General features: G+C 43.7%; 1 protein-coding gene across 2 annotated transcripts in view; it reads right to left on the bottom strand.

The window, feature by feature from the left end:
- The window catches only part of LOC139234154 (deoxyuridine 5'-triphosphate nucleotidohydrolase-like), a 40674-nt gene extending 22354 nt beyond the window's left edge, over window positions 1-18320 (bottom strand). Inside the window, exon 1 of one of the 2 annotated variants that reach the window (XM_070865152.1) lies at window positions 18088-18320. In XM_070865152.1, the coding sequence (XP_070721253.1) occupies window positions 18088-18214 (127 nt within the window). In that variant the 5' untranslated portion in view covers window positions 18215-18320. The remainder of the gene's footprint in view (window positions 1-18087) is intronic. The other variant, XM_070865151.1, reaches the window with a different exon arrangement.
- Window positions 18321-22026: the final 3706 nt, after the last annotated feature.

Below are 22026 nucleotides of genomic sequence, written 5' to 3'. Positions count from 1 at the left end.
ATTCTCCACCGCAGAGAGTTGTTGATGCCAGTTCATTGGATATATTCAAGGGGGAATTATATATGGCCCTTACAGCTAAAGGGATCAAGGGGTATGGAGAGAAAGCAGAAAAGGGGTAGTAAGGTGAATTATCAGCAATGATCTTATTGAATGGTGGTGCAGGCTCGAAGGACCGAATGGCCTACTCCTGCACCTATTTTCTATGTTTTTATGTTTCTATCTGGTACTGTGTTATGAGACAGGATTAATAAATTATTTCAAGGTGAAGGATCCTCCAGGAACGAGTGATCATAGCATGATTGAATTTCAAATTTAGTTGGAGGGTGAGAAAGTTGGGTCTCAAACCAGTGTCCTGATCTTAAATAAAGGTGATTACAAAAGGTATGAAGGCAGAGTTGGTTAAAGTGGATTGGGAAAATAGATTACAGTGTAAGACGGTTGATGAGCAGTGGCAGACATTTAAGGAGATATTTTATAACTCTCAACAAAAATACATTCTAGTGAGAAGGAAAGACTAAGAGAAGGGAGAACCATTCATGGCTAATTAAGGAAGTAAAAGATGGTATCAAACTGAAAACAATGGTATACAATATTGCCAATATTAGTGGGAGACCAGAGGATTGGGAAATTTTTAAAAACCAGCAAATACGATTCAAAAAGAGAGAAGCTGGATTATGAGAGTAAACTAGCAAGAAATATAAAAACAGATAGCAAGAGCTTCCATAGGCATATAAAAAGGAAGAGGGTAGCTAAAGTAAATGTTGGTCCCTTTGAGGATGAAACTGGGGAATTAATAATGAGGAACAGGGAAATGGCAGAGACTTTGAACAAATATTTTGTATCGGTCTTCATGGTAGAAGACACTAAAAACATCCCAATAACAGATAATCAAGGGGCTATAGGGAGGGAGGAACTTAATACAATCACTATCACTAAAGAAAAAGTACTCAGTAAAATAATGGGACTAAAGGTGGACATTCCCTTGACCTGATGGCTTGCATCCTAGGGTCGTAAAATATGTGGTTACAGAAATAGTGAATGCATTGGTTGCAATCTACCAAAATTCCCTGGAGTCTGGAGAGGTTCCAACGGATTGGAAAACTGCAAATGCAACGCCCCTATTTAAAAAAGGAGGGAGACAGAAAGCAGGAAACTATAGACCAGTTAGCCTAACATCGGTCATTGGGAAAATGCTGGAGTCCATTATTAAGGAAGTAGTAGCAGGACATTTGGAAAATCATAACGCAGTCAAACAAAAAGTCAGCATGGTTTTATGAAAGGGAAATCATGTTTGATAAATTTTCTGGAATTTTTTTGAGGATGTAACGAGCAGGGTGGATAAGGGGGAAATCAGTGGATGTGGTGTATTTGGATTTCCAGACGCATTCAATAAGATGCCACATAAAAGGTTACTGCACAAGATAAGAGCTCACAGGGTTGGGGGTAATATATTAGCATGGATAGAGGATTGGTTAACTAACAGAAAACAGAGTCGCAATAAATGGGTCATTTTCCGGTTGGCAAACAGTAACTAGTGAGGTGCCACAGGGATCAGTGCTGGGGCCTCAACTATTTACAATCTATATTAATGACTTGGATGAAGAGACTGAGTGTAATATAGCCAAGTTTGCTGATGATACAAAAATGGGTGGGAAAGCAAGTTATATGAGGAGGACATAAAGAATCTGCAAAGGGATATAGATAGGCTTAAATGAGTGGGCAAGCATTTGGCAGATGGAGTATAATGTGGGAAAGTGGGAGGTTATCCACTTTGGCTGGAAAATAAAAAAGCATACTATTATTTAAATGGAGAAAAATTGCAAAGTGTTGCACAGAGGGACCTGGAGGTCCTTGTTCATGAAACACAAAAAGTTAGTATACAGGTACAGCAAGTAATCAGGAAGGCAAATGGAATGTTGGCCTTTATTGCAAGGGGGGTGGAATATAAAAGCAGGGAAGTCCTGCTACAACTGTACAGGATAGTGGCGAGACCACACTTGGGAGTACAGTTTTGGTCTCCTTATTTGAGGGGGGATATACTTGTATTGGAGGCAGTTCAGAGAAGGTTCACTAGGTTGATTCCTGAGATGAGGGGGTTGACTTATGAAGATAGGTTGAGCAGGTTGGGCCTCTACTCATTGGAGTTTAGAAGAATGAGAGGTGATCTTATTGAAACATATATTGAGAGGGCTCGATAAGGTGGATGCAGAGTGGATGTTTCCATCATGGGGGAATCTAGAACTAGGGAGCATAGTTTCAGAATAAAGGGTCGCCCAATTAGAACTGAGATGACAAGGAATTTCTTCTCTCAGAGGGTCGTGAATCTTTGGAATTCTCTGCCCCAGAGAGCTATGGAGTCTGGGTCATTGAATATATCTAAGGTGGAGATAGACAGATTTATGAACGATAAGGGAGTGAAGGGTTATGGGGAGCGGGCAGGGCAGGGGAGGCCACAATCAGATCAGCCATGATCTTATTAAATGGCGGAGCAGGCTCGAGGGGCCAAAGTGCCCACTCTTGCTCCTATTTCTTATGTTCTTATAAAAAAAAAAATCAGGTTATCAGGTCATTATCACATTGCTGTTTGTGGGAGCTTGCTGTGCGCAAATTGGCTGCCGCATTTCCCACCTTACAACAGTGACTACACTCCAAAATTACTTCATTGGCTGTAAAGCTCTTTGAGACATCCGGTGATTGTGAAAGGCACTATATAAATGCAAGTCTTTTTTTCATTATTAAAATCATTTTATTTTTATAAAATGCCAGATATTGTCAACCGATAATTAAAAAACATTTAAAAAGGGGCACAAACAATAAACTGCAAATTATCTAAAACAAGAAAGGAAACTTTGCAAACTGCGGTCCCTCTGGTCACAGAATGCTCCAAGAGTACTGGCGGAGACCGCATGCTCCCTCTCCAGGGACACCCAGGCATGGACATAGCCGCGGAAGAGAGGCAGGCAGTCAGGCCGTGCAGGCTGGACCTGTGGATGGGCGCCTTGGCCGGGCCCAGGCCGAGTCCCGCGAGGAGATACTCTGACTTTTAAAAAATTCATTCACAGGATGCGAGCGTCGCTAGAAAGGCCAGCATTTATTGCCGAGTTGGTGGTGAGCTGCCTGTTTGAACCGGCTGGAGTCACGTAGCAATTTTGATACAACTGAGTGGTTTGCTCAGCCATTTCATATAGAGTCTTGTGGGAGACAGAGCAGGTAAGGACAACAATAATAACTTGTACTTATATAGGACTTTTAATGCTCTGAAAATCCCAGATAAAATATTTGACACCGAGCCGCATAAGTAGAAATTAGCGCAGGTGACCAAAAGCTGAGTCAAAGAGCTATGTTTTATGCAGGAAAGAGAGGCGGAGAGGTTTAGGCAGGGAGCTCCAGAGCGTGGGGCCCAGGCAACAGAAGGCCCGGCCACCAATGGTGGAGCGATTATAATCAGGGATGCTCAGGAGGGCAGAATTAGAAGAGCGCAGATATCTCGGGGGGTTGTGGGGCTGGAGGAGATTACAGAGATAGGGAGGGATTTGAAAATAAAGGACGAGAATTTTGAAAATCAAGGTATTGCTTAACCGGAAGCCAATGTAGGCGAGCGAGCACAGGGGGTGATGGGTGAGTGGGACTTGGTGCGAGTTAGGATGACAGATTTCCTTGCTGAAAGGACATTAGTGAACCAGATGGGTTTTTACAACAATTTCCAGCAGCTTCACAGTCATGATTAGCTTTTTATTCTAGATTTATTTTATTAAACCGAATTTAAATTCACAGCTGCCGTGGTGGGATTTGAAGACACGTCTCCAGATCATTAGTCTAGGCCTCTAGATTAATAGTCCAGTAACATAACCAGTGTGCTGCCCAGCTATCCAAAGATTCGGGGTGTGGGGGTCTGAAGTGCAGTCAGAAATTGAAGAGTGGCACCTTCAAATAGTGGAAGAGGGGATGGAGTATAAAAGGGAAGTCTTGTTAAGTTATACACGGTATTGGTGAGGCCACACCTGGAATACAGCGTGCAGTTTTGCTTTCCATATTTAAGAAAGGATATACTTGCCTTGGAGGCAGTTCAGAGAAAGTTAACTAGATTGATTCCAGAGTTGAAGGGATTGATTTATAGAAACATAGAAAATAGGTGCAGGAGTAGGCCATTCGGCCCTTCGAGCCTGCACCACCATTCAATAAGATCATGGCTGATCATTCACCTCAGTACCCCTTTCCTGCTTTCTCTCCATACCCCTCGATCCCTTTAGCCGTAAGGGCCATATCTAACTCCCTCTTGAATATATCCAATGAACTGGCATCAACGACTGTCTGAGAATTCCACAGGTTAACAACTCTCTGAGTGAGGAAGTTTCTCCTCATCTCAGTCCTAAATGGCCTACCCCTTATCCTAAGATGGTGTCCCCTGGTTCTGGACTTCCCCACCTCGGGAACATTCTTCCCGCATCTAACCTGTCCCGTCCCGTCAGAATCTTATACGTTTCTATGAGATCCCCTCTCATCCTTCTAAACTTCAGTGTATAAAGGCCCAGTTGATCCAGTCTCTCCTCATATGTCAGTCCAGCTATCCCTGGAATCAGTCTGGTGAACCTTCGCTGCACTCCCTCAATAGCAAGAACGTCCTTCCTCAGATTAGGAAACCAAAACTGAACACAATATTCCAGGTGAGGCCTCACCAAGGCCCTGTACAATTGCAGTAAGACCTCCCTGCTCCTATACTCAAATCCCCTAGCTATGAAGGCCAACATGCCATTTGCCTTCTTCACTGCCTGCTGTACCTGCATGTCAACTTTCAATGACTGATGAACCATGACACCCAGGTCTCGTTGCACCTCCTCTTTTCCTAATCTGCCGCCATTCAGATAATATTCTGCTTCGTGTTATTGCCTCCAAAGTGGATAACCTCACATTTATCCACATTATACTGCATCTGCCATGCATTTGCCCACTCACCTAACCTGTCCAAATCACCCTGCAGCCTCTAAGCATCCTCCTCACAGCTCACACCGCCACCCAGTTTAGTGTCATCTGTAAACTTGGAGATATTACATTCAATTCCTTCATCCAAATCATTAATGTATATTGTAAAGATCTGGGGTCCCAGCACGGAGCCCTGCGGCACTCCACTAGTCACTGCCTCCCATTCCGAAAAGGACCCGTTTATCCCGACTCTCTGCTTCCTGTCTGCCAACCAATTCTCTATCCACGCCAGTACATTACCCCCAATACAATGTGCTTTGATTTTGCACACCAATCTCTTACGTGGAACCTTGTCAAAGGCCTTTTGAAAGTCCAAATATACCACATCCACTGGTTCTCCATTGTCCACTCTACTAGTTACATCCTCAAAAAATTACAGAAGATTAGTCAAGCATGATTTCTCCTTCATAAATCCATGCTGACTTGGACCGATCCTGTCACTGCTTTCCAAATGCGCTGCTATTTCATCCTTAATAATTGATTCCAACATTTTCCCCACTACTGATGTCAGGCTAACTGGTCAATCTCCTTTTCTCTCTTCCTCCTTTTTTAAAAAGTGGTGTTACATTAGCTACCCTCCAGTCCATAGGAACTGATCCAGAGTCGAGAGACTGTTGGAAAATGATCACCAATGCATCCACTATTTCTAGGGCCACTTCCTTAAGTGCTCTGGGATGCAGACAATCAGGCCCTGGGGATTTATCGGCCTTCAATCCCATCAATTTCCCCAACACAATTTCCCGCCTAATAAGGATATCCTTCAGATCCTCCTTCTCTCTCGACCCTCGGTCCCCTAGTACATCCGGAAGGTTATTTGTGTCTTCCTTCATGAAGACGGAACCAAAGTATTTGTTCAATTGGTCTGCAATTTCTTTGTTCCCCATTATAAATTCACCCGAGTCCGACTGCAAGGGACCTACGCTTGTCTTCACTAATCTTTTTCTCTTCACATATCTATAGAAGCTTTTGCAGTCAGTCTTTATGTTCCCAGCAAGCTTTCTCTCTCACACTATTTTCCCCCTCCTCATCAAACCCTTTGTCCTCCTTTGCTGAATTCTAAATTTCTCCCCGTCCTCAGGTTTGCTGCTTTTTTTGGCCAATTTATATGCCTCTTCCTTGGATCTAACACTATCCTTAATTTCTCTTGTTAGCCACAGTTGAGCCACCTTCCCTGTTTTATTTTTACTCCAGACAGGGGTGTACAACTGTTGATCAGGTAATCAGGAAGGCAAATGGAATGTTGGCTTTCATTGCGAGAGGGATGGAGTACAAAAGCAGGGAGGTCTTGCTGCAACTGTATAAGGTATTGGTAAGGCCGCACCTGGAGTACTGCATGCAGTTTTGGTCACCTTACTTAAGGAAGGATATACTAGCTTTGGAAGGGGTACAGAGACGATTCACTAGGCTGATTCCAGAAATGAGGGGGTTACCTTATGATGATGGATTGAGTAGACTGGGTCTTTGGAGTTCAGAAGGATGAGGGGTGATCTTATAGAAACATTTAAAATCATGAAAGGGATAGACAAGATAGAGGCAGAGAGGTTGTTTCCATTGGTGGGGGAGACTAGAACTAGGGGGCACAGCCTCAAAATACAGAGGAGCCAATTTAAAACCGAGTTGAGAAAGAATTTCTTCTCCCAGAGGGTTGTGAATCTGTGGAATTCTCTGCCCAAGGAAGCAGTTGAGGATAGCTCATTGAATGTTTTCAAGTCAAAGATAGATAGATTTTTAACCAATAAGGGAATTAAGGGTTACGGGGAGAGGGCGGGTAAGTGGAGCCGAGTCCACGACCAGATCAGCCATGATCTTATTGAATGGCGGAGCAGGCTCGAGGGGCTAGATGGCCTACTCCTGTTCCTAATTCTTATGTTCTTATGTTCTTATGTGATCTATAAATGTTTGCCATTGCCTATCCACCGTCAACCCTTTAAGTATCATTCGCCAGTGTATTCTAGCCAATTCACACCTCATTCCATCGAAGTTAGCTTTGCTTAAGTTCAGGACCCAAATTAACTGTGTCACTCTCCATCTTAATAAAGAATTCTACCATATTATGGTCACTCTTCCCCAAGGGGCCTCCCACAACAAGATTGCTAATTAGTCCCTTCTCATTACACATCACCCAGTCGAGGATGGTCAGTTCTCTAGTTAGTTCCTCGACATATTAGTCAAGAAAATCATCCCTAATACACTCCAGGAAATCCTCCTCCACCGCATTGCTACCAGTTTGGTTAGCCTAATCTATATGTAAATTAAAGTCGCCCATGATAACTGCTGTACCTTTATTGCACACATTGGGCCCAAGTTTCCACACGCGCCTAGAACGGCGCAGACCCGACCTGGACGCCCGTTTTTCGCGCCACAAAGTGCGCCTAAAAAAACCTCCGTATTCTCCACCACCCTGCAGGTCCTCTGGCCCTCGGCACAGCGCAGCAGGAGCTGTAGGGGGCGGAGCCAGGTCCCTGCGCTGAAAACAGTGCCGGGACCTCTGCACATGCACGCCACAGTGGGCACCCTCCCCCTTCTTCTTCCCACCCACCCCCCCTTCTCCTTTCCCCCCCCCTTCTCCTTCCCCCCCACTCCCCCCCCAATCTCCTTTCCCCCCCCCAATCTCCTTTCTCCCCCCCCCAATCTCCTTTCTCCCCCCCCCCAATCTCCTTTCTCCCCCCCCCCAATCTCCTTTCTCCCCCCCCCCAATCTCCTTTCTCCCCCCCCCCCAATCTCCTTTCTCCCCCCCCCCATCTCCTTTCTCCCCCCCCCAATCTCCTTTCTGCCCCCCCCCCAATCTCCTTTCTGCCCCCCCCCCCAATCTCCTTTCTGCCCCCCCCCCAATCTCCTTTCTGCCCCCCCCCCAATCTCCTTTCTCCCCCCCCCCAATCTCCTTTCTCCCCCCCCCCAATCTCCTTTCTCCCCCCCCCCAATCTCCTTTCTTCCCCCCCCCCCAATCTCCTTTCTCCCCCCCCCCAATCTCCTTTCTCCCCCCCCCCAATCTCCTTTCCCCCCCCCAATCTCCTTTCTCCCCCCCCCTCAATCTCCTTTCTCCCCCCCCTCAATCTCCTTTCTCCCCCCCTCAATCTCCTTTCTCCCCCCCTCAATCTCCTTTCCCCCCCCCTCAATCTCCTTTCTCCCCCCCCTCAATCTCCTTTCTCCCCCCCTCAATCTCCTTTCTCCCCCCCTCAATCTCCTTTCTCCCCCCCTCAATCTCCTTTCTCCCCCCCTCAATCTCCTTTCCCCCCCCCCCTCAATCTCCTTTCTCCTTCCCCCCCAATCTCCTTTCTCCTTCCCCCCCAATCGCCTTTCCCCCCCCAATCTCCTTTCTCCCCCTTCTCCCCTTTATCCCCTTCTCCCCCATCCCTCCCCCTTCTGCCCCTTCCCTCCCTCTGCTCCCCCTCCCCTCGCTGTCAGAAACACAGACACTGACAGACAGAGAATGAGAGACACACAGACAGACAGACAGAGAGATAGAGACACTGACAGAGACACACTGAGGGGGCATCCCAGCATGCTGTTGGAGGGCTCCCTGCTGCAGTTGGTAAGTATAAAATGTTTTATTTATTGATTAAAAAAAAAATTATTTCTTATTAATTTTTTCTGATTGATTTATTGGTTGATTTATTGATGTATTTATCATTTATTATTGATGATGGCTCTTTATTTGTAAAACTGAAGTGTTTAATGTTTGTAAACTTCCCTTTAAACACCCCCCCCCACCATTCCCTACGCCTGATTTGTAACCTACGCCTGATTTTCTAAAATGTAGACAAGGTTTTTTCGAGCGTACATAAATCTTCACTTACTCCATTCTAAGTTAGTTTGGAGTAAGTTTTCACTCATGAAACTTTGAAATCAGGTATAAGTGGCCGGACACGCCCCCTTTTGAAAAAAAAATTCTGTTCCAAAGTGAAACTGTTCTACCTGACTAGAACTGGGGCAAACTAAATGTGGGGAATTCCGATTTCTAAGATACTCCGTTCTACACCAGTTGCTCCTAAAAATCAGGAGCAAATCATGTGGAAACTTGGGGCCAATATAAGGAAAGGTTGAGTAGGTTGGGCCTCTACTCATTGGAATTCAGAAGAATGAAAAGTGATCTTATCGAAACGTATAAAATTATGAGGTAGCTTGACAAGGTGGATGCAGAGAGGATGTTTCCACTGATAGGGGAGACTAGAACTAGAGGGCATGATCTTAAAACTGAGATGTGGAGGAATTTCTTCTCTCAGAGGGTTGTAAATCTGTGGAATTCGCTGCCTCAGAGAGCTGTGGAAGCTGGGACATTGAATAAATTTAAGACAGAGATAGACAGTTTCTTAAACGATAAGGAAATAAGGAGTTATGGGGAGCGGGCAGGGAAGTGGAGCTGAGTCCATGATCGTATTGAATGGCGGAGCAGGCTCGAGGGGCCGTATGGCCTACTTCCTGCTCCTGTTCCTATTTCTTATGTTATGTTCTTAGGGGCTGGACCCTCACAGAAGCTGCCTGAAATTCAGAGCGAGAGTCCATGAATGTTAAATAATGGGCTCGAATCAACTGGAAAATCCAGGCTATTCACTTGTCTTTTCTTCATCACAGAGGCCTACCGTCACTCTAAAGAAATATAAATATTTTGCAGTTTGTAAAAGAAATTATGGAGAACAAAAATGAAATATTGTTACTGTGCAATGGATGTCAGAATCCACAAGAGTCTGGTGATAAATTATTGAAAGAGGAATAAAAAAAATAAAATGCACCATAATGCGAATATATTATTAAAATTCTACAAACGTCCAAATTAGGAGCTATGGGGATCTATATTGACACAAGCCAGTTAGAATCATAAGAACATAAGAAATAGGAGCAGGAGTAGGCCCTACAGTCCCTCGAGCCTGCTCTGCCATTTAATACGATCATGGCTGATCATAGACCTCAACTCCACTATCTTCAGATCACTTGGTTCCCCTACAATCCAAAAATCTCTCTCTCTCAGCCTTGAATATATTCAGAGGCTCAGCATTCACAGCCCTCTGGGGCAGAGAATTCCAAAGATTCACAACCCTCTAAGTGAAGAAATTCCTCCTTTTCTCAGTCTTAAATGGCCTACCCTTATCCGAAGACTCTGCCCCCTAGTTTGAGACACTCCAGCCAGGGGAAACAACCTCTCAGCATCTACCCTGTCAATCCCCTTCAGAATCTTGTATGTTTCAATGAGATCACCTAAACTACAGAGAGTTTAGGCCCATTCTACACAATCTCACATCATAAGACAGCCCTCTTATCCCAGGAATTAATCCAGTGAACCTTCGTTGCACCGCCTCCAAGGCAAATATATCCTTCCTTAGAGCAGGAGACCAAAATTGTGCACAGTACTCCAGGTGTGGTCTCACCAAGGCCCTGTACAATTGTAGCAAGACTTCCTTACTCTTATACTCTAACCCCCTTCCAATAAAGGATAACATGCCATTTGCCTTCCTTATTGCTTGCTGTACCTGCGTGCACGCTTTGTGTTTCTTGCACAAGGACACCCAAATCTCTCTGAACACCAACATTTAAACATTTCTCAGCGTTTAAAAAATATTCTGTTTTTCTATTCTTCCTACCAAAGTGAATAACCTCCCATTTCCCCACATTATACTCCAACTGCCACCTTACTGCCCACTCACTTAGTCTATCTATATCTCTTTGCAGACGCTTTGTGTTCTTCTCACAGCTTACTGTCCCACCTAGCTTTGTATCATCAGCAAACTTGGATACATTACACTCGGTCCTTCATCTAGGTCATTAATATCGATTGTAAATAGCTGAGGCCCCAGCACTGATCCCTGCAGCACCCCACTAGTTACAGCCTGCCAACCTGAAAAAGACCCATTTATAGAATCAGAGTGGGTACAGCACAGGAGGCTGCCATTCAACCCGTCGAGCCTGTGCCGGCTCTCTGCAAGAGCATATCAGCTAGTCCCAATCCCCCGCCCTTTCTCCGTAGCCCTGAAATTTTTTTTCCTTCAGGTACTTATTCAATTCCCTTTGGAAAGCCACGATTGAATTTGCCTCCACAGGCAGTGCATTCCAGATCCTAACCACGCGCTCCATAATAAAGTTTTTCCTCATGTCACCTTTGGTTCTTCTGCCAATCATTTTAAATCTGTGTCCTCTGGTTCTCAACCCTTCTGTCAATATGAACAGTTTCTCTCTGTCCAGACCCCTTATAATTTTGAACACATCCATCAAATCTCCTGTGTGTCAGTTGTGGCTCAGTGGGTAGCATTGAGGTTGTGGGTTCAGGTCCCACTCCAGGGACTTGAACACAAAAAATAAATCTAGGCTGACACTCCAGTGCAGTGATGAGGGAGTGCTGCACTGTTGGAGGTGCCGTCTTTTTGATGAGATGTTGACCAATCAAATTGGTCAAGGTAGCCTTGAGGAAGATTTCATAGAGTGCATAAGGGACGGATTCCTTGAGCAGTATTTAACGGAACCAACCAGGGGGCAGGCTATCCTAGATCTGGTCCTGTGTAATAAGACAGGATTAATAAACAATCTCCTAGTAAAGGATCCCCTCGGAATGAGTGATCATAGCATGATTGAATTTCAAATTCAGATGGAGGATGAGAAAGTTGGATCTCTAACCAGCGTACTAAGCTTAAATAAAGGAGACTATGAAGGTATAAGGGCAGAGTTGGCTAAAGTGGACTGAAAATAGATTAGAGTGTAGGACGGTTGATGAACAGTGGTGTACATTTAAGGACATATTTCACAACTCTCAAGAAAAATATATTCCAGTGAGGAGGAAAGGGTGTAAGAGAAAAGATAGCCATCTGTGGCTAACTAAAGAAATAAAGGACGGTATCCAATTAAAAACAAGGGCATACAATGTGGCCAAAACTAGCGGGAGGACAGAAGACTAGGAAGCTTTTAAAAGCCAACAAAGAATGATTAAAAAAATGATTAAGAAAGGGAAGATCGACTATGAAAGTAAACTAGCACAAAATATAAAAACAGATAGCAAGAGTTTCTATAGATATAAAAAAAGGAAAAGAGTGGCTAAAGTAAATGTTGGTACCTTAGAGGATGAGACCAGGGAATTAATAATGGGGAACATGGAGATGGCAGAAACAAATATTTTATATCAGTCTTTACAGTAGAGGGCACTAACAATATCTCAACAGTGGATAGTCAATGGGCTTTGGGGCAGGGGGGGAGGAACTTAGCACAATCACAATCACTAAGGAGGTGGTACTCAGTAAGATAATGGGACTAAAGGCAGATAAATCCCCTGGACCTGATGGCTTGCATTCTTAAGAGAAGTAGCGGCAGGGATTGTGGATGCATTGGTTGTAATTTACAAAAATTCTCTGGATTCTGGGGAGGTCCCAGCAGATTGGAAAACTGCAAATGTAATTCCCTTATTTAAAAAAAGGAGGCAGACAAAAAGCAGGAAACTACAGACCAGTTAGCCTAACATCTGTGGTTGGGAAAATGTTGGAGTCCATTATTAAAGAAGCAGTAGCAGGACATTTGGAAAAGCAAAATTTGATCAGGCAGAGTCAGCATGGATTTATGAAGGGGAAGTCACGTTTGACAAATTTGCTGGAATTCTTTGAGGATGTAACGAACAGGGTGGATAAAGGGGAACCAGTGGATGTGGTGTATTTGGATTTCCAGACGGCATTTGACAAGGTGCCACATAAAAGGTTACTGCACAAGATAAAAGTTCACGGGGTTGGGGGTAATATATTAGCATGGATAGAGGATTGGCTAACGAACAGAAATCAGAGAGTAGCGATAAATGGTTCATTCTCGGGTTGGCAATCAGTAACTAGTGGGGTGCCGCAGGGATCAGTGCTGGGACCCCAACTATTTACAATCTATATTAACGACTTGGAAGAAGGGACTGAGTGTAACGTAGCCAAGTTTGTTGATGATACAAAGATGGGAGGAAAATCCATGTGTGAGCAGGACACAAACAATCTGCAAAAGGACATAGACAGGCTAAGTGAGTGGGCAAAAATTTGGCAAATGGAGTATAATGTTGGAAAGTGTAAAGTCATGCACTTTGGCAGAGAAAAATAAAATCAAAGAGCAAGTTATTATTTAAATGGAAAAAGATCTGGGGGTACTTATACATGGAACACAAAAGGTTAGTATGCAGGTAGAGCAAGTGATCAGGAAGACCAATGGAATCTTGGCCTTTATTGCAAAGGGGATGGAGTATAAATGCAGGGACTTGCTACAGTTATACAGGTTATTGGTTATGCCACACCTGGAATACTGCGTACAGTTTTGGCTTCCATATTTATGAAAGGGTATACTTGCTTTTGAGGCAGTTCAGAGAAGGTTCACAAGGTTGATTCCAGAGATGAGGGGGTTGACCTATGAGGAAAGGTTGAGAAGGTTGGGCCTCTACTCATTGAAATTCAGAAGATTGAGAGGTGATCTTACCAAAACGTACAAGATCATGAGGGGGCTGGACAAGGTGGATGCAGAGAGGATGTTTCCACTGATGTGGGAAGACTAAAACTAGGGGGCATAATCTTAGAATAAGGGGCCGCCCATTTAAAACAGAGACGAGGAAAAATTTATTTTCTCAGAGGGTTGTAAATCTGTGGAATTCGCTGCCTCAGAGAGCTGTGGAAGCTGGGACATTGAATAAATTTAAGACAGAGATAGACAGTTTCTTAACCGATAAGGGAATAAGAGATCATGGGGAGCGGACGGGGAAGTGGACCTGAGTCCATGATCGGATCAGCCAAGATCGTATTAAATGTCGGAGCAGGCTCGAGGAGCCGTATGGCCTAATCCTGCTCCTATTTCTTATGTTCTTATGTTAAACCATACCCTATCTGCTCTCAGGTGGATGTAAAAGATCCCATGCCATTATTTTGAATAAGAGTAGGGGAGTTATCCCTAGTGTCCTGGCCTATATTTATCCCTCAAATCAACATAATAAAAAAAATTATCTGGTCATTATCACATTGCTGTTTGTGGGAGCGTGCAGTGCACAGATTGGTTGTCGCGTTTCCCACATTACAACAGTGACTACACTCCAAAAGTACTTCATTTGCTGTAAAACGCTTTGGGACGTCCGGTGGTCCTGAAAGGTGCTATATAAATGCAAGTCTTTCTTTTTCCTCGCAATCTTAGAAACATAGAAAATAGGTGCAGGAGTAGCCCATTCAGCCCTTCGAGCCTGCGTCACCATTCAATAAGATCATGGCTGATCATTCACCTCAGTACTCCTTTCCTGCTTTCTCTCCATACCCCTTGATCCCTTTAGCCGTAAAGGGCCATATCTAACTCTCTCTTGAATATATCTAACAAATTGGCATCAACAACTCTCTGCTGAAGAGAATTCCACAGGTTAACAACTCTCTGAGTGAAGAAGTTTCTCCTCATCTCGGTCCGAAATGGCTTACCCCTTATCCTTAGTCTGTGACCCTGGTTCTGGACTCCCGCAACATCAGGAACATTCTTTGTGCGTCAGTCCCATCAGAATTTTACATGTTTCTATGACAGCCCCTCTCATTCTTCTAAACTCCAGTGAATACAGGCCCAGTCGATCCAGTCTCTCCTCATATATCAGTCCTGCCATCCCAGGAATCAGTCTGGTGAACCTTCGCTGCACTCCCTCAATAGCAAGAACGTCCTTCCTCAGATTAGGAGACATAGAAAATAGGTGCAGGAGTAGGCCATTCGGCCCTTCTAGCCTGCACCGCCATTCAATGAGTTCATGGCTGAACATTCAACTTCAGTACCCCATTCCTGCTTTCTCGCCATACCCCTTGATCCCCCTAGCAGTAAGGACCTCATCTAACTCCTTTTTGAATATATTTAGTGAATTGGCCTCAACAACTTTCTGTGGTAGAGAATTCCACAGGTTCACCACTCTCTGGGTGAAGAAGTTCCTCCGCATCTCGGTCCTAAATGGCTTACCCCTTATCCTTAGACTGTGACCGCTGGTTCTGGACTTCCCCAACATTGGGAACATTCTTCCTGCATCTAACCTGTCTAACCCCGTCAGAATTTTATATGTTTCTATGAGGTCCCCTCTCATTCTTCTGAACTCCAGTGAATACAAGCCCAGTTGATCCAGTCTTTCTTGATAGGTCAGTCCCGCCATCCCGGGAATCAGTCTGGTGAACCTTCGCTGCACTCCCTCAATAGCAAGAATGTCCTTCCTCAGGTTAGGAGACCAAAACTGTACACAATACTCCAGGTGTGGCCTCACCAATGCCCTGTACAACTGTAGCAACACCTCCCTGCCCCTGTACTCAAATCCCCTTGCTATGAAGGCCAACATGCCATTTGCTTTCTTAACCGCCTGCTGCACCTGCATGCCAACCTTCAATGACTGATGTACCATGACACCCAGGTCTCTTTGCACCTCCCCTTTTCCTAATCTGTCACCATTCAGATAATAGTCTGTCTCTCTGTTTTTACCACCAAAGTGGATAACCTCACATTTATCCACATTATACTTCATCTGCCATGCATTTGCCCAAAACTGAACACAATATTCCAGGTGAGGCCTCACCAAGGCCCTGTACAACTGCAGTAAGACCTCCCTGCTCCTAACTCAAATCCCCTAGATATGAAGGCCAACATACCATTTGCCTTCTTCACCGCCTGCTAAACCTGCATGCCAATCTTCAATGACTGATGTACCATGACACCCAGGTCTCGTTGCACCTCCCCTTTTCCTAATCTGCCGCCATTCAGATAATATTCTGCCTTCGTGTTTTTTCCACCAAATTGGATAACCTCACATTTATCCACATTATACTGCATCTGCCATGCATTTGCCCACTCACCTAGCCTGTGCTAGTCACTCTGCAGCCTCTTAGCATCTTCCTCACAGCTCACACCACCACCCAGCTTAGCATCATCTGCAAATTTGGAGATATTACACTCAGTTCCCTCATCCAAATCATTAATGTATATTGTAAACAGCTGGGGTCCCAGCACTGAGCCCTGCGGCACCCCACTAATCACTGCCTGCCAGTCTTAAAAGGACCCATTTATCCCGACTCTCTGCTTCCTGTCTACCAACCAGTTTTCTATCCACATCAATACATTACCCCCAATACCATGTGCTTTAATTTTGCACACCAATCTCTTGTTTGGGACCTTGTCAATAGCCTTTTGAAAAGTCTAAATACACCACATACACTGGTTCTCCCTTGTCTACTCTACATCCTCAAAAAATTCTAGAAGATTTGTCAAGCATGATTTCTCTTTCATAAATCCATGCTGACTTGGGCCAATCCTGTCACTGCTTTCCAAATGCACTGCTATTTCAGATTTAATAATTGATTCCAACATTTTCCCCACTACTGGCTAACCGGTCTATAATTCCCCATTTTCTCTCTCCCTCCTTTTTTAAAAAGTGGCGTTACATTAGCTACCCTCCAGTCCATAGGAACTGATCCAGAGTCGAGAGACTGTTGGAAAATGATCACCAATGCATCCAATATTTCTAGGGCCACTTCCTTAAGTACTCTGGGATGCAAACTATCAGGCCCTGGGGATTTATCGGCCTTCAATCCCATCAATTTCCCTAACACAATTTCCTGACTAATAAGGATTTCCTTCGTGAAGACAGAACCAAAGTATTTGTTCAATTGGTCTGCCATTTCTTTGTTCCCCATTATAAATTCACCTGATTCTGACTGCAAGGGACCTATGTTTGTCTTCACTAATCTTTTTCTCTTCACATATCTATAGAAGCTTTTGCAGTCAGTTTTTAATGTTCCCAGCAAGCTTCCTCTCATACTCTATCTCCACCCCCCCCCCCCCACCTAATTAAACCCTTTGTCTTCCTCTGGTGAATTCTAAATTTCTCCCAGTCTTCAGGTTTGCTGCCTTTTCTGGCCAATTTATATGCCTCTTCCTCAGATTTAACACTATCCTTAATTTCCCTTGTTAGCCACGGTTGAGCCACCTTCCCCGTTTTATTTTTACTCCAGACAGGGATGTATAATTATTGAAGTTCATCCATGTGCTCTTTAAATGCTTGCCATTACCTATCCACCGTCAACCCTTTAAGTATCATTCGCCAGTGTATTCTAGCCAATTCACATCTCATACCATCGAAGTTAACTTTCCTTAAGTTCAGGACCCTAGTCTCTGAATTAACTATGTCACTCTCCAGCTTAATAAGGAATTCTACCATATTATGGTCACTCTTCCCCAAGGGGCCTCGCACAACAAGATTGCTAATTAGTCCTTTCTCATTACATATCACTCTGTCTAGGATGACCTGCCCTCTAGTTGGTTCCTCGACATATTGGTCTAGAAAACCATCCCTAATACACTCCAGGAAATCTTCCTCCACCGTACTGCTACCAGTTTGGTTAGCCCAATCAATATGTAGATTAAAGTCGCCCATGATAACTGCTGTACCTTTATTGCACGCATCTCTAATTTCTTGTTTGATGATGTCCCCAACCTCACTACTATTGTTTGGTGGTCTGTACACAACTCCCACTTGCGTTTCTGCCCTTTGGTATTCCGCAGCTCTACCCATACAGATTCCACATCATCCAAGCTAATGTCCTTCCTTACTATTGCGTTAATTTCTTCTCTAACCAGCAACGCTACCCTACCTCCTTTTCCTTTCTGTCTATCCTTCCTGAATGTTGAATACCCCTGGATGTTGAGTTCCCAGCGTTGGTCACCCTGGAGCCATGTCTCCATAATCCCAATTATATCATATTTGTCGATAGCTGCCTGCTTGCAGTTAATTCGTCCACTTTATTACGAATACTCCTCGCATTGAGGCACAGAGGCTTCAGGCTTGTCTTTTTAACACACTTTGTCCCTTTAGACTTTTGCTGTAATGTGGCCCATTTTGATTTTTGCCCTGGGTTTCTTTGCCCTCTACTTTTCTCTGCTCTAAGAAAAACAACCACAGATTCTGCAGTCTCTTCCTGAATGGCGCGAGCGGCTACATTGAAACATGACACACTGTAACACAAACACTCGCCACCCGGATCCTTGCCATTTTGTTACAATCCCGCCCTCGCCGGAAAGGCACGAATGGGAATCAAGGAGAGTAGAGACCTCCTCTCCTGGCCTAGTTTACCAGTCCCTCTGCACCGTCTGTGCTGGTGCTTTCCCCGGCCTGAGATGTACCTTTCTCGGAGCAATCTCCGGTCCGCTTCATCGTCGAACTGCACAACGCCTTTGCAAACACGCCGGCTCCCGCAAAATCAGCAGCAGCGCCGGCACAGCGGCGGAGCGGCCCTATAAAGTGAGCCATGTCGGGGCACTGAGATTGCCTGCTGCATGGTGCATGGTGGCTCTGTCCAACCACAGACTCAGCATCGCCAATCAATCCGGACCTGGGCTCGGAGCCGCTGCAGGAGCCCAGTGGCTGCAACTGACATGGGAAAAACACCTCTCGCTCTTGGCTTCCGGTTTCTCTCGCCGTGCAGTGGTTCATAAATATTCAACACTATTAATGTACGAAGTGCAGTGGGAGATAGAGTTCATTAATATGCAAAGTTCATGAATATACAAAGTGTAGTGGTATACAGAGTTAATTAATGTGTGAAATTTAGTAGAATATATAGTTCATTAATACGTAAAATTCAGTAGTATACATAGTTCATTAATATGTATAGTTCATTAATATGCGAAATTTAGTAGAATATAGTTCATTAATGTGCAAGTCATTGATATGTAAAGGTCATTCATATGCAAAGTTCAAAAGTATACATCGTTCATTAATAGGCAGTTTATTAACATGTGAAGTTCATTAATATGCAAAGATCAGTAGTATACAAAGTTCATTAATATACATAGTTTATTAATATGTGAAGTTCAGTAATAGTTTTATTAATATGCAATGCTCATTAATATACATTTCGTAGTACACATAGTACATTAATATGTCAAGTGTTAATATGCAAATTCAGTAGTATACATAGTTAATTATGTGAAGTTCAGTAATATACATAGTTCATTCATCTGCAAAGTTCATTAATATGCAAAATTCAGTATTATCCATAGTTTATGAATATGTAAAGTTCAGTAATATACATAGTTCATTACTATGCAAAGTTAATTAATACAGATTAATATGCAAAATTCAGTTTATTAATACACAACATTCAGTAGTATCCATAGTTCATCAATATGAAAAGTTCAGTAATATACAAAGTTCAGTCGTTGCAAAATGCAGCAGTATACATTGCTCATTAATATGCAAAGTTCAGTAGTATACATAGTTCAATAGAATACATAGTTTATTGTCTCTGTGGTTCAAATTGCATATTTATTGTTTAAAGATTATTTGGAAACAATTTGATTTCAAACAAAATTGTGAACTGCTCTCCCTTTTTGATGAAACCGGATCTGACAACTGCACTTACTTAGTCTGTTATTTTGACTTATCAATTTCATATCTTTCTAAATTTGATCACATTTTGCATTTTTAATTTTGGGAATTTTGCAAGTGAACATTGATTTGCTTATGGTAATATCATGCTTCCTAATGTGTCACATAGTTCTGTATTGAGTTATTGAGATATTGAATTACTGGTCGAATTAAAGAATGTTATTCAGTTAGTGAGGATACCTTGGCCATCCAACAAGCCACAGTTGTCACACACAGGGTATTGCAGTTTAGTCTTTTCCCAAATGCTCGTGCGTTGGGTTCTTGACAAAAAGGCAGAATGTGAACTATATGTGTGTGTTTTTTATGGGTTAATATGCCCAAGTTTAACAGTCCCTAATCACAAAATATTGTTCAGTGGCCATTGTATGTGATGCTTATCACATTTCATTTGCTCTTACATAAAATGGAAATTACCACATCAACAGACCAATGCTAAAACTACTTGGTCAAATTTATCTACAAGTTAAAAGAAACACAAGCCAAATAATACCGCAACATTCTAAATCAGCACAATACCTAAAAAGAAAATAAAGATTAGAATCAGTCCACAAGAGGTTAATATAAACTTTTAAATTATTTGTTTTAATTCTCAGGATGTGACAATGCTGGAGACCACATTTATTGCCCACAACTGAGAAGGTGGTGGTAGGTAGGCCATCTTATCGAACCGCTGCAGTCCTTGCGATGATGGTGCATCCACAATGGTGTCATTAGGGAATTCCAGGATATTGACCCAGTGGTGACGAAGGAACAGCAACACATAGCAAGAAAGAACTTGCATTTCGCAAGTGCCTTTCACGACCTCAAAGTGCTTTACAGCCAACAAAGTACTTTGAAAGTGCAGTCACTATTGTAATGTAGGAAACATGGCAGCCAAGTTGCGCACAGCAAGTCCCAGAATTAGTAATGTGATAATGACGGGATAAGCTGTTTTAGTGATGGTGGTTGAGGGATAAATATTAGCGAGGAGAACTCCCCTGCTCTTCTTCAAAGAGTGGCATGACATCTTTCACGTCCACCTGAGAAAGACAGACGTGTTGAAGTCAAGATGGTGTGTCAGGACTGGTGGCAAGGGGAAGCAACTACATGGACTAGGGGTTACCATCACTCCTCACTCCTTCAGATTGGGTCAGCAGCTCCAAGGGATGATTCTCTTCCAAAATGAAAGGTTGTCTGGAGAATCTTTGACATGTTCACTGTGTTGTGCCAAAGTAGCAGGATGCATTGCTTTTTCTGCAAGTGACAGAAAATATGCTACCTTACATGCACAGACGGCCTTATTATCCCTCTCCCTCCAAATCCTGGATAGGAGGCTGATTAGACACTGGGTTGGCTCCCTGGGCTAATGTAACCTTCTGGAAGTCTATCCAGAAGGATTGAAGGTCTTTCCCCCAATCTAGGCCAAGCACACAGCCCTTGCAACATTAGAAAATGATGAGGGATAGTGTTGGTGAAGCTCAATATAGTGAAATTCAATACGTAAAATGTCAGGTAAATGACTCAAAACATGTAAGTGTATCCAAGAACCCGGTATGAGTTACAATATGTTCATGGTCTTATTTTGAACTGGCCGCCCTATATTTTGCATGCCGAGGTTGACAGTGAGCATCTCCATATCTTCTTCCATTCCTTTCCTCCGGGGGAGAGCAAAAGACACGCTCCCAGCAGTCGAGCTCACAGAGGAGAATTTTATGCAGCTGCTGTTGAGGCTGGGAAGTGTTCTGTTAGATTTTATGTTAGGCTTCCAGAGAGCAATAGTGGATTTGGAGGCAGTTGAATGTGTGTGATTGACTGAGCTGGTATTCGCTGACCCCTTCTTGAAAGATTATGGACTGTTGTGTGTGTAATAGCTGATCAACTTCTATGAATTCTTTCTTAGCCAAGTTTTGAACCTGTTGAGGCTAGTGGTAACAATTCATCACTGAGTTACATGGGATTAGGATGGGAATACCCTGGGGTATTTAAACAATTGCAGGTACACCTCCAGTACATGAGGGTAACTGCCACTACAAGATGCTTTTGGACTGGTTTGTTTCTGGAGGTCATTGAAGGTCAAGTTGTGCAAGAGCCTCCGCCACCCATCTCGGAGGCCTGATGTGCTGCAACTGCACTTAAACTTATTTCTCTGCTACTAGCCTACGGGACTTGCCAAGGGGTATTCCCAGGTCATGTTAATAGCCTGGGACAGGAATTCCCAACTTCCTGGGACTGTTCAGCACAAAGGCAGATAAATCTGTCCTCAGAAAAAAAGTGAAACAAAAATATGTTATGCCACCAAAACTTTTCCACATGTACACCTGAATTCTGAATTCATTGAGACACAGGCCTCGATTTTAACTCCCGGGCAATAATATGGCAAAGTGAGTGGCTGGCCCGACTGGTAGTAATAGTTTGGAGGTTCACCCAATTTTTAAACAGTTAAACCTCCTTAACATGCCGCTGCTGACTTCCTGAAGGTCTAGAAAGTGGCTGCCTGGCCGTTAAAGGGGAACAGCCTCTGGCATGTGCTCCAGGAAAGAAAGGCAACTTGCATTTATATAGGAACATAGAAAATAGGCACAGAAGTAGGCCATTTGGCCCTTCGAGCCTGCACCACCATTCAATATGATCATGGCTGATCATGCAGCTTCAGTACCCCATTCCTGCTTTCTCTCCATACCCCTTGATCCCTT

This window comes from Pristiophorus japonicus, chromosome 21 (genome assembly GCF_044704955.1).
Source record: "Pristiophorus japonicus isolate sPriJap1 chromosome 21, sPriJap1.hap1, whole genome shotgun sequence".
Lineage (NCBI taxonomy): Eukaryota > Metazoa > Chordata > Chondrichthyes > Pristiophoridae > Pristiophorus > Pristiophorus japonicus.
This window is presented reverse-complemented; position numbering and strand designations above follow the sequence as displayed.